The 16,662-nt window shown below is 40.1% G+C and overlaps 1 protein-coding gene across 2 annotated transcripts in view; it reads right to left on the bottom strand.

The window, feature by feature from the left end:
* Positions 1–1,184: 1,184 nt before the first annotated feature.
* The window catches only part of RMND1 (required for meiotic nuclear division 1 homolog), a 33,915-nt gene continuing 18,437 nt past the window's right edge, over positions 1,185–16,662 (bottom strand). For both annotated transcript variants that reach the window (XM_089528442.1, XM_089528443.1), the window contains 5 exons: positions 14,623–14,687; positions 11,891–11,967; positions 11,389–11,509; positions 8,590–8,706; positions 1,185–2,936 (listed from right to left, as the gene is read on the bottom strand). In XM_089528442.1, coding sequence (XP_089384568.1) covers positions 2,904–2,936; positions 8,590–8,706; positions 11,389–11,509; positions 11,891–11,967; positions 14,623–14,687 — 413 coding nt within the window. In that variant the 3' untranslated portion in view covers positions 1,185–2,903. The remainder of the gene's footprint in view (positions 2,937–8,589; positions 8,707–11,388; positions 11,510–11,890; positions 11,968–14,622; positions 14,688–16,662) is intronic.

Raw genomic sequence — 16,662 nt, 5'->3', positions numbered from 1 at the left:
CATATTATCAGATGAAAGCAAGATATGAGCGAGATTGTAAAGAAAGGGGTATTTCGGAAAGTAATGATGAATTAGATGTGATAATGTTAAGTGAAAAAGAGGGATCGATAGCAAAATTGTATAAATTGTGTCTGAAATTACATTTGGAAATGGAAGTTGTTAAAACAAATATGCTGGAGTGGGCAAAAAAATGTGGGTCACAGTATATGGAAAAATGGGAAAGGGCGTGGGGCAATATGCACGGACATAAAACTTTATGAAAATGCTATTTAGATGGCATCTCCCTCCTGCTAGGATAGCAAAAATGTGTAAAAATAAGGAAAACACATGCTGGAGATGTAAGAAGCAAATAGGGACTTTTTACCATATGTGGTGGACTTGTGAATGCATACAAAGGTACTGGACATCCCTTCATATATTTAAACAGAGCTGTCATTATCACCTGACACTAAAAGTTTTCTTTTAAATGGCAACAGCACAATTACTAGAGGATGCTACCCACTAATCTGATCCTCCCCAACTATCCCATCCGCCATTGGCACTCTGATTCAGCAGGACATATGTTGGTGGTGATGGTGGTGGGACCCAGGAAAACCATCTTTTTCCTGGAAATTGTAAAATATAGTTTTAAAAAAGTTTAACTTCAAATCCAGAGCACCATAATGTGTTCCTACAGATCAGCACCGAGGTAAGTACGAATTTACAGGTGTGGATTCAGCATGAGATGGGTACTGCCCGACTGCATCTGGCCAATAAGCAGCCATGATAGTGTCCTGAGTGATACATAATCTGGGGATATTTTTGGATTTGTGAAGAACATGTGAAATAGATCCTTGTGCCACATCCAAAAACAGATGTATGCACACATAGCTTCTAATTGTGTATCACAAAACGAATGTTGGTACTTACCCGTGATACGTTCATTTCCAGCAGACGAGGGTCCTAGCATCCTGCAATTCCAACTACTATCTGCACTTCTGAGAGTAGTTCCCATATTCTCTTTGGACATACTTGCATGTAGCAGGTGCACAAAGCACAATCACTTTCATTTATTTTGCCTTCCTAGTGCAGAAAGTGGACCATTTCAACAACCTATTGTGATTGTTCCAATTAACTGAACATCCTGCACTTAAAAAAACTAGCAACAAAATGACCACAAGCACCTTTCTTTTGAGAGAAGAGTGTGTTGTTTTGAGTCTTTTAATTTACAAAAGAAGATAGCAGACAAAATACAGAAAACTATTGACGTTTTGAGAGATGAAGTACATTTTTGTCATAATTAAAAACTTGAAGATATCCAATTTAGCAGTAGGTTTTAAGATCAATAAAAAATACCTCACTAGATTTGTAACTAACTCACAGAACCAGATGGCTCTACATCATAGTGATTACTGCCTTAGACAACATACATGGCAGTCCCATAATTATTTAACCATACATATGCTTGGGTAGCTGTGTTGAACATAAATTGCAAAGTATAGGGCAGTACCATACTTAGGCAAAAGGGGGGGGGGCATAAAAATATCACCACTAGCTTTTAAAAGTAATGTGCCTTCACCAGCTAAACACTTTTGAAAAAACGTTCAGAGAAGAAGGGGGGAACGACAGTGTTACAGTGGACCCTTGTTATACGCTGGTGTTTGGTTCCAAGATCCCCCGTGTATAACAAAATCCGTGTATGCTCAAGTCCCATTAAATATAATGGCAGAGCAAAACTGTGTCCCTTATAAAAAATGGAAAATCAAGGTTTGATCATTGAAATTTATACTTTTTTGGAACATTTTCAAGCCGTGTATGCTTGAATCCGTGTATAACAAATCCATGTATAAGAAGGGCTGACTGTATTTAAAAAAAATATTTGCCAAATGCATCCCAGAGCAAATCAAGCCTGAACTCTTCCTAGAAGCCAAGATGACTAAACTGAGACTATTGGACATGCTGTTGTAGTTGTGTGCCTTCAAGTAATTTCTGACTTATGGCAACCCCAAGGGGAGCCTATCATGGGTTTTTCTTGGCAAGTTTCTTCAGAGAGGGTTTCCCATTGCCATCCTCTGAGGCTGAGAGAATGTGACTTGACTCACTGGAAAATAATGATTGGTAAGGAAGAAAGCAGTAAGAGAAGAGGAAGACTGAACTGTACATGGGCAGATTCAATCAAGGGAGTCAAGGCTCTGCGTCTGCAAGAACTGAGCAGGGCAGTAGATGATAGGAGGACTTAGAGGTGTCTCATTCACAGGGTCACAGTAAGTTGACGTCAACTTGATGGCAGTTAACAAAACTTACTAAATTTTGCTGATAAGGGCCAGTCTAGTTATGCTTTCATCAACTGTGAAGTTGTTTACTCAGTTCATCATCTGTAAAGAGTTTCTGTACTTTCAAATTTGAGCAGAATTTAAGAAAAATAAAATAGGCAATCTTGAGAGAAGATCTCTGTTCAGGAGGTGAGGTGTGAAGAGACTATCCAAGCTGGACATCTGCTGGCAAAATAGGGAATCCAGTACATTTTCCAACATTCGTGTGCACATGGTATAAGAAAAACTTGATTTTGCTGAATGTGTCAATTATGCAAAGAAGTGTACCACTTTTATATTAATATTTCTAAATGTGGCAGATTGTATTATTTATTGCACAGTTTCCTGCAGCACACCAAATAAACTGCAGGCTTTGGTAAGGAGGAATCATAGGAAGACTTTTCCAGCAGTATGATAGATTTAAAATGTGGCCTACTTCCATAGATTTCAATTATTGTAAGCAGCAAGTGTCCATACATTTATTATGGCAATTGCTGAACTTTCAACAAGTGTGAAGAATAAAGTTGAAGATTCCACCAAATGAGGTTCTGTGGGTTATCTCCACAAACTTGTCATAGTTTTTGGTTACTATTCATTGGTTGCCATTCATGATCAGAAAAGCACTCTACCAAGTTCAAACATGACCTGAAAAACAAACAAAATATATTATCATTCCTTATTTTAATAACTAATGTTATTACATTTAATTATTTTATTTAATTATTATTAAGTTTATGAATAGTTTTGCTTACACTGACAAAGTGTTGTTGCTCAACATATAATAGCAGGAGATATCAGAATATTTGAAGGAACCACGTTTGTAGAGGTACAGGCCATCTTTAGGTGGGGGAAACCTCTAAGGGGGATGAGAATCCCAGAACAACCCAATGAGAATCGAATATCATAAGAGGATGGAACGCAATACAGGGGGCGCTTCACCCTTTAATACCTTTACAGGTTATTGGTGATGCATGGATATCAATTTGTTCCTTTTTTATTTTCTGAATTTAAGGTTTCAGAGTAATGTACAGTGGACTGAAACAAACACAAAAAGTTCAAAACCAAACAAAACAGTACATAGTATTCATTACGGAACATTTCTTTCAGGAGAAAAGTTGCCAATACAGACAGAAAACAAAGTTATCAAAGGAACTGTTTAAAGATGAATTTGCACTTCCTATTTAAGGTATTTCACATGTCACAACATTTCAATATGGGGAATGATGCAATAATACACAGCCTTAATAGTCAGTCCTGTATGGTTCCAGGACAGGTAAACACAGCAAAAACTCATAGGTGCTAACAACATGCTATCTTCTCTCTTCATTCTTACAAAATCCCATTAAAGCATACACGAACTAGTACAGAATGACAAAACAAAGCTGGCTGATTGTTCTCGCACTTGAATATAGGTACAGTATATATTGGGTAAATATCAGCTGTGAATTGAAAAGCTCAGTTTAAGTTTTATATTTGTAATTTGTGGATATTTTGGGAGAGTCAGGGTGATGTATATTTAACATTACAGGACTTAAAAGATCCAGGCTTGTCCTTACTTAGCAATAAAAGCCAGTGGGTGATTAATTTAGGCGGGATACAGACCGCCCCTTTGGGGCAGCCTGCACCCGCCCCTCTCCTCAATGGATCGGGGCCTGAGCAGCCACAGCGGCAGACCCAATCTGCCACTTCTCCAGGCCTTGGGGAAGCGGCAAAACGTCGCTTCCCAGCGGCCTGGAAAGATGTGTCCTTGGGGCTTCATGCCCCAAGGAACCCTGACAGCGGCGGGGGAAAAGAGAAAGGGGCCTTTCTCTTCTGTATCACTGGCGTGCCATGTAAAGGCTGCGCCAGCGATACCTGCAGTGAAAGGAGCTCTGTTTTGGAGCTCCTTCCGGCGCCACTGACAGGGTGCCACAAGTGCCCTGCAGCGGCGTGCGCACATCACGCCTGCGCCATGCCATTTGGCTGCGGTGCGGCCATAACGTAATGGCGGTGCCCATGTAGACAGGGCGATGCCATTTTGATGGCATGGTAACGTGCTAGGGTTGCGGGACTTTCCCCCTTCCCCACTCCCATTCCCTTCTCCTTTTGTGTCTTGTCTTTTTTAGATTGTAAACCTGAGGGCAGGGAAATGTCTAAATGTCTAATTAACAAATTGTAAGCCGCTTTGATAGCCTTGCCTGAAGATAGAATCGTAGAGTTGGAAGAGATCACAAGGGCCATCCAGTCCAACCCCCTGCCATGCAGGAAATCCCAATCAAAGCATAACCGACAGATGGCCATCCAGCCTCTGCTTAAAGACCTCCAAAGAAGGAGACTCCACTACACTCTGAGGAAGTGTGTTCCACTGTCGAACAGCCCTTACTGTCAGGAAGTTTCTCCTAATGTTGAGGTGGAATCTCTTTTCCTGCAGCTTGCATCCATTGTTCCGGGTTCTGTTCTCTGGAGCTGCATAAAAACAAGCTCGCTCCCTCCTCAATATGACATCCCTTCAAATATTTAAACAGGGCTATCATATCACCTCTTAACCTTCTTTTCTCAAGGCTAAACATCCCCAGCTCCCTAAGTCGTTCCTCATACGACATGGTTTCCAGACCCTTCACCATTTTAGTCGTCCTTTGGACATGCTCCAGTTTCTCAATGTCCTTTTTAAGTTGTGGCACCCAGAACTGGACACAATATTCCAGGTGGGGCTTGACCAAAGCAGAATATAGTGGCACTATTACCTCTCTTGATCTAGACACTATAGTTTTACTGATGCAACCTAAAATTGCATTGGCCTTTTTAGCTGCTGCATCACACTGTTGACTCATGTTCAACTTGTGATCTACTTGGACTCCCAGATCCCTTTCACATGTAGTCTCATTCAGCCAGGTGTCCCCCATCGTGCATCTGTGCATTTCATTTTTCTGCCCTAAGTGCAGTACCTTACATTTCTCCGTGCTGGATTTCATTTTGTTAGCTTTGGCCCAGCTTTCTTGTCTTTTCAGGTCATTTTGAATGTTGATCCTGTCCTCTGGAATATTAACTATTCCTCCTAATTTGGTGTCATCTGTAAATTTGATAAGTCTGCCCCCAATTCTGTCATCCAAGTCATTGATAAAGATGTTGAACAGTACGGGCCCCAGGACAGAGCCCTGTGGAACCCCACTAGTCACTTCTCTCCAGGATGAAAAGGAGCCATTGTTGAGCACCCTTTGGGTTCGGCCAGTCAACCAATTACAAATCCATGTAACAGTTACCTTGTTTAGCCCACATTTTACAAGCTTGTTTGCAAGAATGTCATGGGAAACCTTGTCAAAGGCCTTACTGAAATCAAGATATACTATATCCACACCATTCCCTTCATCTATCAAGCTGGTAATTTTATCAAAGAAAGAGATAAGGTTTGTCTGGCATGACTTGTTTCTCTGAAACCCGTGTTGACTTTTTGTGATTATAGAATTGCCTTCTAGATGTTCACAGACTCTCTGTTCCTTCTTATGATGTGTTCGAAGTATGACAGCCTCAGTTTGGTCATCTTAGCTAATTGTTGGGATCCTCTTTTCCCCCCTTTTTGAAGATAGGGACAATGTTTGCCTTCCTCCAGTCTGCTGGGACTTCTCCTGTTGTCCAGGAGTTTTCAAAGATTATTGCCAATGGCTCCGTATTACATTTGCCAGTTCTTTTAATACCCTTGGATGTAGTTCATCTGGTCCTGGAGACTTAAATTCATTTAGATTAACAAGATATTCCTGTACTCTCTTTACTTATTCTATGCTGAATTTTCCCCATTCTGTCCTCTGCTCCATTATCCTCAGGTTTGGCACTCTTTGCCTTTTCTGAGAACACTGAGGCAAAGAAGGTGTTGAGTAATTCTGCCTTTTCTCTATCTCCTGTTAACATTTTGCCATCTTCTCCACATAGTGGCCCTACCATTTCCTTCTTCTTCTTTTTGCTGTGGACATATCCATAAAAGCCCTTTTTATTGTTTTTAACCTCTCTAGCAAGCCTGAGTTCATGCTGTGCTTTAGCTTTTCTGACTTTACCCCTACATGTGCTTGCTATTTGTCTGAATTCCTTTTTTGCGATTCCCCCCTTTTTCCATTTCTTATACATGTTCCGTTTCAAACTTAACTCGGTTGAAAGTTCCTTAGTCATCCATCCTGGTTTCTTTAGACACCTCCCATTTTTCTTTCTCACTGGAACTGTTTGAAATTGTGCCTTCAGTATCTCCCTTTTGAGAAACTCCCATCCGTCCTGAACTCCCATCTCTTTTAATATTTCTGACCATGGGATCACCCTCAATACTTAAGTTTACTGACATCCACTCTCCTAAAGTCTAGAATGCGTGTCTGACGATGCCTGGCTTCTCCTTTCCACTGTATAACAAACTCCAGGAGAACATGGTCACTTGCACCTAATGATCCCACCACTTGCACCCCATTAACCAAGTCATCCTTGTTGGTTAGGATCAGATTTAAAATAGCTAACCCCCTTGTTGCGTCTTCCACCTTTTGGACAATGAAATTATCTTCAAGGCAAGTGAGGAATTTGCTAGAGGATTTGGCTGAGTTTGACTTCCAGCAAATATCAGGGTAGTTGAAGTTGCCCATCACTACTAGATCTCTCCTTTCTGAGTGTATGGTCATCTGTTCTAGAAAGGCATCATTCAATTCCTTCATCTGACTTGAGGGTGTTTAGTAGACTCCCACCATAACATCCCTGTTGTTTCCCTCCCCTTTAAGTTTTATCGAGACGCTCTCCACCTGGCTGCCAGTATCGATGTCCTGGATCTCTTCACTGGTGTAAATATCTCTGACATACAGTGCTATTCCTCCTCCTTTCCTGTTTGGCCTGTTTCTCTTAAAAAGATTATATCCCTCTATTTCAACATTCCAGTTATGACACTCATCCCACCAGGTTTCAGTGATGCCTATTATATCATATTTGCTTTGTTGTACTAGGAGTTCGAGTTCATCTTGCTTATTTCCTATGCTCTGTGCAATAGTGTAGAGACATCGCAGACCATGGGTCCCCTTTACTTGCTGCCTGTGCAAGTTTTTTTTGCCTCCCACTGTTGGGTCCTTGTGCTTTTTGTCTTGTTTCCTCTATGTCAGTTTGACTATTTTCTCCATCCCTTTTGCCTTCCTTAATATTGTTATTGTTATTATTATTATTATTATTAAATATGTCCTGGCGGTGTGTGGTTTGGCTGGGCAGGGAGAAGGTAAGGCAGTCTGTCCCCCTGAATCTGCTGACACCAACCCTAGTGACACCACTGCTCCACAGCCCAGCTCTGTCCTGAGGAGATGGTTGGGCTGTGGAGGAGGAGGACAGGTGAACGCATGTCCCATGCCCTCTCCACTGCCCAGCTGTTTCCTCAGGACATCTTGGCTGTGGAGAAGGCTTGGGGACAAGTGTTTGCCTGTCTTCCTCCTTCACAGCCCAGCCGTCTCCTTGGGAGAAGGCCGTGTGGCAGAGGAGGCTAAGGGGTGAGCTTGAGGCCACAGGCCACAGGAAATGATGTAGCAGGCTGCTTGCAGCCTGTGGGCTACATGTTATGCAGGCCTGTTTTAGAGGATGATATAGAAAATAAATGAGGTAGAGTTTTGTTTTATATAGGAACAACTGCCAGACTTCTCTACACCCAGATATGGAAGGAAGAGAAGATACCTACAGCAGAATATTGATTGCTCACTGGAAATATATGATATGGCTGAGATGGATAAACTAACTAGACTAACAAGAGATGGAGCCTTAAAGAACTTCATGACATACTGATAAATACTTTCCCAGAATTGGGGAATGTTAGCAATTTAGGGATTTCAAGATTAAACAAATGTTTATCCAAATCAAAGAAGGGGGAGGAGAGGGAGAGAATATTGTGTAAACAATACATGATGAAGGAAAACTAAAATTCAGTGGGAGCAGAAGATCAGTGAATAGTAGTTCATAGAAGAGACAGACAGTGAACAAATATATATATAACCAAGGGCTATGAGAGAAGAAATAGATGGATGCTACATATTGGCTTGTTATGTAAGTTGTTACTTTATGTTAATATGTTATATTAATATGTTAATATATTATAGTTGTTATAGTTGTTATGTTATTGGTTTTTTATGACATTTGTGTTGGTATCTGAGCTGCATAATTTTAAAACTGGATGTTATTACAATTCAATAAATATATACGATAAAAATATTTAAGTTGTCAAAAATCTTCTGTAGTTTACCTGTGCAACATCTGATGAAGCTGGACTTTTATCCAATAAGGTGCAATTAATTTATTACTAATACAGCTGTTACATCAGACTAACCTCGATGGTGATGAGTATCACTATCATCCATTCCAAGCGCAAAGCATGTTTTTCACTCAAATGATTTCTCATCAGATCTGTCAACTCTGTGCAGTGCTGGAGCTTTTCATTCACCACCTGCAACAATAATATACAAGAACTGACACTACAGAAGTCTTTGGGCAACTTGTTAAAATAATCACATGACCTGCTCAGACAGAGTCTAATACATACTTTAAACCTGGATGAACTATCTGACACCTAATATGTCTATAATTCAAATTAATGCAGCGTCTAACATAACACAATTAACATTATGAGTTCAAATAATGTTGCAGTATTTGTAGATATCTGTATCAATTTTACAGTTACTAAAAAACCTTTCTAAGGTTTCAGGGGTTGAAGGATACAATGGAAAAAAATTATGAGCACAATCCAATTCAGTGCAGAATACCTCCATACAAAGGATTTTCACCATCATTAATACTTGCATGTTGCATGTATATCTAAGCATATGTCCAGGCAGTGAAGGGGATGCTAGATGCACTATAACGTTATGATCAAAATTGACTGCTTTATATATCTGTAATACTGTTTCAAAATCCCCTTTTAACTATGTCTTATCAAAAAGGAAAAAAGAAAGAGGGTTTAGCTGTTCCTCTCCCTTCCTTCAATACTTGGAGAGCACAACCCAATATTTTCTCTAAGGTTTGTTTTCCTAATACAGAGTAAATCTCTCATTAGTTCATAGCTTTTTTTTTTACTGAGACTTTGATTTTGTGAAGTCAAGTAGCAACTCCATAGAAAGCTGACAAACTCAAAAATGCAAGACTTGTACAGGCTTGATAAAATGTATGGAGTTGCACACATCAGCAGAATATTAGCTAGCATTAGTATGTCACAAAGATTTATTGTTAGAAGGAGGTTAATTTTCTTCTTTATGAATGATGGAACAAAAGTAAACAATGAGTTTGCTAACCTGGACAAACTACATTTTAATCATGGAAGGGAAACATTAAGAAAATATATTAAATTAGAAATTGGGAAATTACTTGATAATATACAATCTTCTATCAAAATGAGAAAACAAATGCATGTTTTTTCCTACTGTCGTGTGCATTCAAATCATTTCCAACTTATGGTGACCTGCCTAAGACAAACCTATAATAGGTTTTCCTAGTAAGATTTGTTCAGGGCAATTTGTCATTGCTGAGGAAGTGTAACCTGCCCAAGGTCACCCAGTGGATTTCCATAACTGAGTGGGGATTTGAACCTCAGTCTCTCAGTTTCCTAGTCCAACACTCAAACCACTACGCCACACTGCTTCTCTTGATAATCTTACCTGATGTCATTTGTAGGTATGTCACCCTCGTACATACCTGTTTTTGTTTTCAGTGTTCAAACCACTACCCCATATTACACTAATGATTTATTGGGCAGCTTTTCTTAAACAATTTTTTAAAAAAACCTAGCTAATATGGAACATCTGCATCTTGCTTGCAATGGTTTTCCATGAACAGAATATTAGGTATGGCTGGGGTTTGATAAGAGGAATCAGATATGCCTCCTTTATTTGCTTTTAAACTGCCTTCTGCATATTGGGAAGATCAAATCAAAATAAGCAAATGCCTACAACTAGTTGAGAGCCTATTTCTCCAGCTTTGGCACAGAACAGAGGTGGGCCTGCAAATTCATGTCACATAGGGAGGATGATGACATTCCAAGTTACTACAAAGCCTGCCAGAAGAAGGTGTTAGTGATTATAGTCCCCCCCCCCTTTTTTTAATTCTTAAAAATCAGTTGTTATTGCAGGCTGACCAGGTGAAGGTAATATGTGATTACGTTCTTAAGCAACCTGGCAGCTCATAGCACACTTATGCCATATTATTCTTGCATTGCATTGCCTTTCCTATATGTGGCCCTTACACCCAGCCTTCCTTGATTGTAAAAGTGCACTGGTAACACCACCTCACATGTGAAACAGAATGGGAGAGTTAAAATATGTCTGCTGAATTTTGATGTCCATCAAAGTCATTTCATAGCATCTGAAATGTGTCCTATTTTAGGACAACCTAAAACATGCTTTTCCTCTGTTCCTTCAGCAGCATATATTTTTATGAAAATGCATCCAAACAAATGGGACTTGAACATCCACAGATTTTGTTATCCACAGGGGATCCTTGTTATCCAAGGATCCACTGTACTAGGAACACAGCAGGAAACAGTTGTACAACCCTACAAAAATTAGAGAGACAAAGGAAGAGACGGAGGGAATACAATAGCCAGAACTGCAGAGAGTTCTGGGACTTATTGTTCACAACCAGCAACCATGTTCATTCTGCCTGACAGGTCCTTGCATGGCTCCTGTCTCCCAGAGGAGTAGTTAAGGTAACTGGTAAGTTGTCAAGGAGAAAAAGCTTCATGTTATTTTCAAACCATGAATTCTAGTTTGTCACATCCGAGCTAGTCAGGAATCAGAAACAAATTTCAAACTCTGAGTCTTATTTAGGGAGACGAAACATTAGGCTTTTTCTTACTGGTGAATTTTTGGTTGCTGTAGCCAATCCCCACTGCCAGGAGACAAGGGCTGCATCTGCACTGTAGAAATAATCCAGTTTGATACCACTACAATTGTCATGGCTATGAAATTCTGGAATTTTGAGTTTTCTGACTTATTTAGCCTTCTCTGTCAGGAAACTGAGCCATGGCAACAGAAGCAAACAAAATGTTAACAGCTCTTAGAGGAGAGACAACCTGTGAACCACCACCAACATGGCAGATAATAGGTTACCAGGATGTGTGTGTGTTTAGAATACATACCTTAACTCTGCGATTAATACTGAGAAACTGACACATTTTATCATATAGCTGTTCAAGGTGCTCTCTATCCCAATAGAAATCCGGGGTAATCAGAAGATCAGAACTTAGATTTATGCGGTGCCTGAAGAACAACAGGTAAATAAATGGTGAGATTCTTACTAATAATAGTTCCTTATATCTATATTGATAATTTGAGGTGATAATAATCAATGTGTGGTTCAGATGTAGGAGCCAGTTTATCTGAACTGGAAAGGCATTTTTGTTCAGACCAGAGTTTGTTACTGTAAATATGAGCCTTGAAGGACTTAAGTAAGTGCACTCTTCTTGTTGCACGCCATGATTGTCTCTCTGGATTAAAGGGAAATACTTGTTCCAGTTTAGGCAACTTGGAAACAGCGGTGTGTCTCAAAACAAAAGAAGAAGGAAAAGGAAAAGAAGTGAGTATGACTTGCCCAATTTCACCCAGTGGGTTTCTATGGCCTTCCTTTTAATGAATATATACCTCAAGGCAAACAGTTCCCCAATTTTCTGCATCACATCAGCATGAGACAGTTTCACCTTCCGTCTTGATTTTAGTATCTGTAAAAAGATTGCAATAAACCATTAGGAGCAATGATATTTTGTAAATAACCAGTTGATATAGCATACAATAGCAGCTGACGCATCTCTGGCAAATTTATTTATTTATTTATTTATTCTCTGATATGGACCCCCAAATGGCTCATGCGATACATTTGAACAATAAACAGTATAAACAATCTGGAACACAAAAAATTAAAAAGCATTAAATAAAACATTAACTTAACTGTTTACTGATAATCTTTTTGTTGAAAGTAATAATAAATAAATAAAACTTATTTCTATCTCGCTTTTTGTGAAAACAATCAAAGCGGCTTACAATGTTAAAAGAATACACCATATATACAAAATACCCCCCCCCCCCTTTAAAAAGAATTAAACAGTTTAAGGTTAAAATTACACGAACAATTAAAACAATAACGGTGGGCAGTCATCAGATATATGTGGGGGGTTGCTACATGGCCGAGTAATTTATTCTGGGAAGTAAACGTAAACTAATAATTTCCTCTTTGATGAGGTGTTCCTCATATTTTTTGTATCTGTTTAATTCTAAATCAATGACAAATTGCAGTTCCTACTTTTTTTTAAAAAAAATCAGCTTTATAGTTTTGTTAGCTCAGATCCATAGATTGTGTGAGTAGAAGCCAATCAAGTAATGGGGATTTCCCATCACCTCTCCTTGGAGGAGTTTTTAAAGATTTATCAGGAAGAATGAGGGTTGAGATGTAATTTCACTAGGGAGCAATCTTTAAAAACTGCACAACAGCAGCTTGTACAAGCAAAGTTAGAAAAAGGATGCAGAAAATCCCATTCCATAAGCAGCTTGCACAAATTCTAAAAGAAGGTTATGCACCTAACAATCCATGGGCTGCATGCACTACTCCTACTTTATCTGCAGTACGCATGACTGCTCATTTCCCACCTCCACCCATCAAGGTTTCTGGGCAGGAAGAAGCTTTAGTTTCCGCTTCCCTCAGTCACCACAAAGCAGATTTAGGCTTCTGGTATTAAGAGGGAAGGTTTTACCCTCCCTTTCCTCGGTTATCCCAAAGCAAACCTATCAATGGATCTTGAGGAAGAGTACCAGTGTGGGAGGTGGGGATTTGAAGTAAAAGCCCAGCAGCAGCAGCCCTTTGTGTTTTAACACTTATTCAAAGCATTTCTTTGCTGTCCCCTTCATCAAATCAGATTCTCATTTTTTGCTAGGTTTAGGGAGCATATTACTCTGGTCTAACAAAATATTCCATGTAATAGCTCTTGCTTAAATCTTCTGTTTTGTTTACAGAGTAGTAGTTTTCCCAGGGTAACATCAGACAGTGCATGTAACATTTTTAAGGCTTAAATCAGGTTTGGGAATAATCTGGCTCCCCAGACACTGCTGGACTACAACTGCCAGCAGCCCTAGTCAGCCCTTCTACTAGTGGGGAATGTTGGGAGTTACATTTCAACAACATCTGGAGAGCCACACAATTCCCAGCCCTGGCCTAAATACAAAGTTCATTCCAACTAAAGTAGACCCAATGAATCAAAAAATGAAACAGATGTGAGTACCTACCAAATTTCCCCTAATTCATCAAACTCACTCTCAGACTAACAGATGGATTTAGAGATTATTTGTTATTTTTTATACAATTAAGGGGTTTTTTCAACTGAAAAACTTGAGTTTCTGGAATTTTTGACAACCGAAGAGCAGCCTTGAAACAGGATACAGAGGGCCAGTAGAGTTTCTCTTTCTTGGAAGTATCTAGTAGCTTATGGCATCTAGTAGTTGCCTGGCCCTAAGAGGGTCTTCTTGACCCTAAGACTGTTACTGACTTGCTGTGAAGTTACCGAGATACTGCTTTCCAGGCATCACAGAGTTCAGGTTAAGATTAGCATATATATTAGAGCTAAAACCTATAGCCTCAAAGGTTCAATGCCCACTTTATACCCATTTTTTAAAAATGAAAGCATTAAAAGACTGTTTTTACATCCACATTTACAAAAACAGAAATCAGTTTTTCATATTAAGAAAAATGTGTCTTTGGGTAAGTGTGAGAAGATGGCTTCATTCTCTTTTATACACCCCACCCGTATGTGTAGGTTACAATTCATAATCTTCTCAAAAGTTTGACAACGTTAGAAATCATGATGAATTTAAGGTCAACTGTATTCAATGAAATACACTATCCCAATCAGATATATCAAACAGGATTTAACTAAAGCATCAGGAAACTTTTCTCTAGATTACAACATTCTAGTTAAATACATCTTATGGAGTTATTAGACAAAAGGTGCTCTATAATTGGTTATAATAATTTTATTGTTATTTAATAAAAGCCCTTGGTCAAAGTACAGTGGACATCCTTGTTTGTGGGCTTGCCATCCATGAATTTAAGCATCCACGAATGGCAAGCCCCTATTGTTCCCACTGGCAATGCGTACATGCAGCCATTTGAGCGACCGTGCACATGCTGCAGCACCAATAGGAAGAATGAGACTTGAGATCCCTCATTTTTTAGTATCCATGGGGGGGGGGGGGGCGCGGAACGGATCCCCCATGGATACCAACGTCTGACTTCCATTCTAAGTTTTGGTTTCCTATACCTGCAAATAAAAGCTTTCAAATGCACCCAACTCCTATTTTTTATGACAAGTGAAAAAAGTAGCAAATACCTCCGGTATTGACTGGATAGATTCTACAAAATTATCCACTGATGCTTCCCAAATGGCCAGTTTTACTACATTAGAGAAAAGTACAAAAGACTTATTATTCATGTTCACCACACTTAAATACTTCCACAAAATCCTTACATATGATTATCTAACAGTAGATTCCAAAAATTGGGCTGGTTTGCCTTTTAAAAGAAACCTAACCAAAGGTATGCTTAAGCGTTACATAAGGGCACATAAGGCAGAAGACCCCTGATCAAATTTTTAATGGTGTTGCACAGGGTTCCCATTTTGACTGGAGTAGTGACAATAGGAAAGCGTACCAAGGCGGGTTACAGACCGCCGAAAAGCAGCGGCCTGCACCCGCCCATTTCCCCGCTGGATCGTGGCCTCAGCAGCCAGAGCGGCAGCCACTGAGGTCCCGATCCGCCACTTTCCAGGCCGCAGGGAAGCGGCAAAACGCCGCTTCCCTGCCGTCTGGAAAGGGGTGTCCTTGGGGCTCCAAGCCCCAAGGACACCCCGCGATGGCAGGGAGGAGGAGAAAGGAGCCGCTTGGCCCCTTTCTCCTCTGCGTCGCTGGGCGCAGCTGTCTGAAGGCTGCGCCCAGCGACGCAAAGCCAGGAAGGAGCTCCGAAACGGAGCTCCTTCCGGGGCCTTGGAAAGGGTGCACTAGGCGCCCTGGAACGGCCCCAATATGTCACAACCGCGCCACCTCGTTTGGAGGTGGCACGGTCGTGACGTAGTGATGGAGGCGGCCGTGTGGAATGGCTGCTGCCATTTTCTATGCGCAGAGCGCGTACTAGGGTTAGGGGCGTCTGGAAAGGACGCCCCTTTCTATCGCTAGTACACGCTCGTCGCGTACTTTAAGGCCCGTTTGTAACAGGCCTTAATCTTTTTCCTCACATTGTTTCTTCAGTCTAAATTGTACCTCCTGAAACTACTATATGTGCAATAATAATAAAAAAGCTCCTATTAAAATCAATTCCCCCACTGCAACTTTAGAGTAAAACACAAATACAAATACTTGATTTGATCAGAGCTCTCTCTGGTCATATTTCTTTTCACCCAGAAGTGAACATTATTTAGGTGAGTATTCTTATTTGTTACAAACTTGAATTGATTATTTTTATGCACTGAACTACAGAATGGCATAATTAGAATATTTCAATAACATGGTTTAAATTATGTGCAGTGTAACAACTGAGTTGTCTTGTAAGAAAAAATAACATGAGATGAGGGATGAATTGTTCAAAACATATATGGCACAGAAGCCGCCTCAACCTTGATCTCAGAAGTGCAGTTGTTCAGGTCTTAGCTGCAGCATTTCTGCACTATGCTATGGCATAAAATTTACCAAGGAAAATACTTTTGATCAGGAGTAAAGAACCTGTGCCCTTCAGATTTGGCTGAATTATGCTTCATCTGTTTATTAAATTTTTATTTTGCCTTCCTCTTGCAGCTGGGAGGCAAGGGAGTTTCATACATAATTTAAAACTACCATAAACACATTAAAATTATACATACTAAAATGCAATTTAAACTTGCTTGCAAGTTAAACACAAAGTTAAACACTTTAAACTTTTCAATAAAAAAATGAAAACACTAAACTCATCCATTTAAAATCTCTGTTCATATGAGTCATCTCCTGGAGGCCTGCTTGAACAGAAAAATCTTTGCCAGCTGGTGGAGGGACAGAGGAGGCTAATCTACATCCCCTTGCAAACAAGTTCTGTGAGCAGCCACTTAGAAGGCTTTCTTTTGTGTCCTCATCATATATGCCTCTGAAGGCAATGAGCTAAGAGCAAGCCCTTCTTGCAAGTCTGAAAATCCAGGCAGCCTTCTAAAGGGTAAATATGATGTTTCCGACCACCTGGACAAAAGTCACATATGGTCCTATAGGTCATAACCTGCACTTTGAACTGTGTCTGGAAAAGATCCAGAGGCAGTAAAATAGTAACAAGGAAGCCATGTGCTCCCTAGTAACCAGACCAGGTCAACCAGTCTGGCTGCAACATTTTGGACCAGTTTCCAAACATTCTTGAA

The sequence above is a fragment of the Sceloporus occidentalis genome, unplaced genomic scaffold, assembly GCF_023333645.1.
Source record: "Sceloporus occidentalis isolate IW3139 unplaced genomic scaffold, rSceOcc1.0.p SCAF_6, whole genome shotgun sequence".
In the NCBI taxonomy this organism is placed as follows: domain Eukaryota; kingdom Metazoa; phylum Chordata; class Lepidosauria; order Squamata; family Phrynosomatidae; genus Sceloporus; species Sceloporus occidentalis.
Note: the sequence above shows the minus strand (reverse complement) of the source record. Positions and strands in the feature narration are given on the sequence as shown.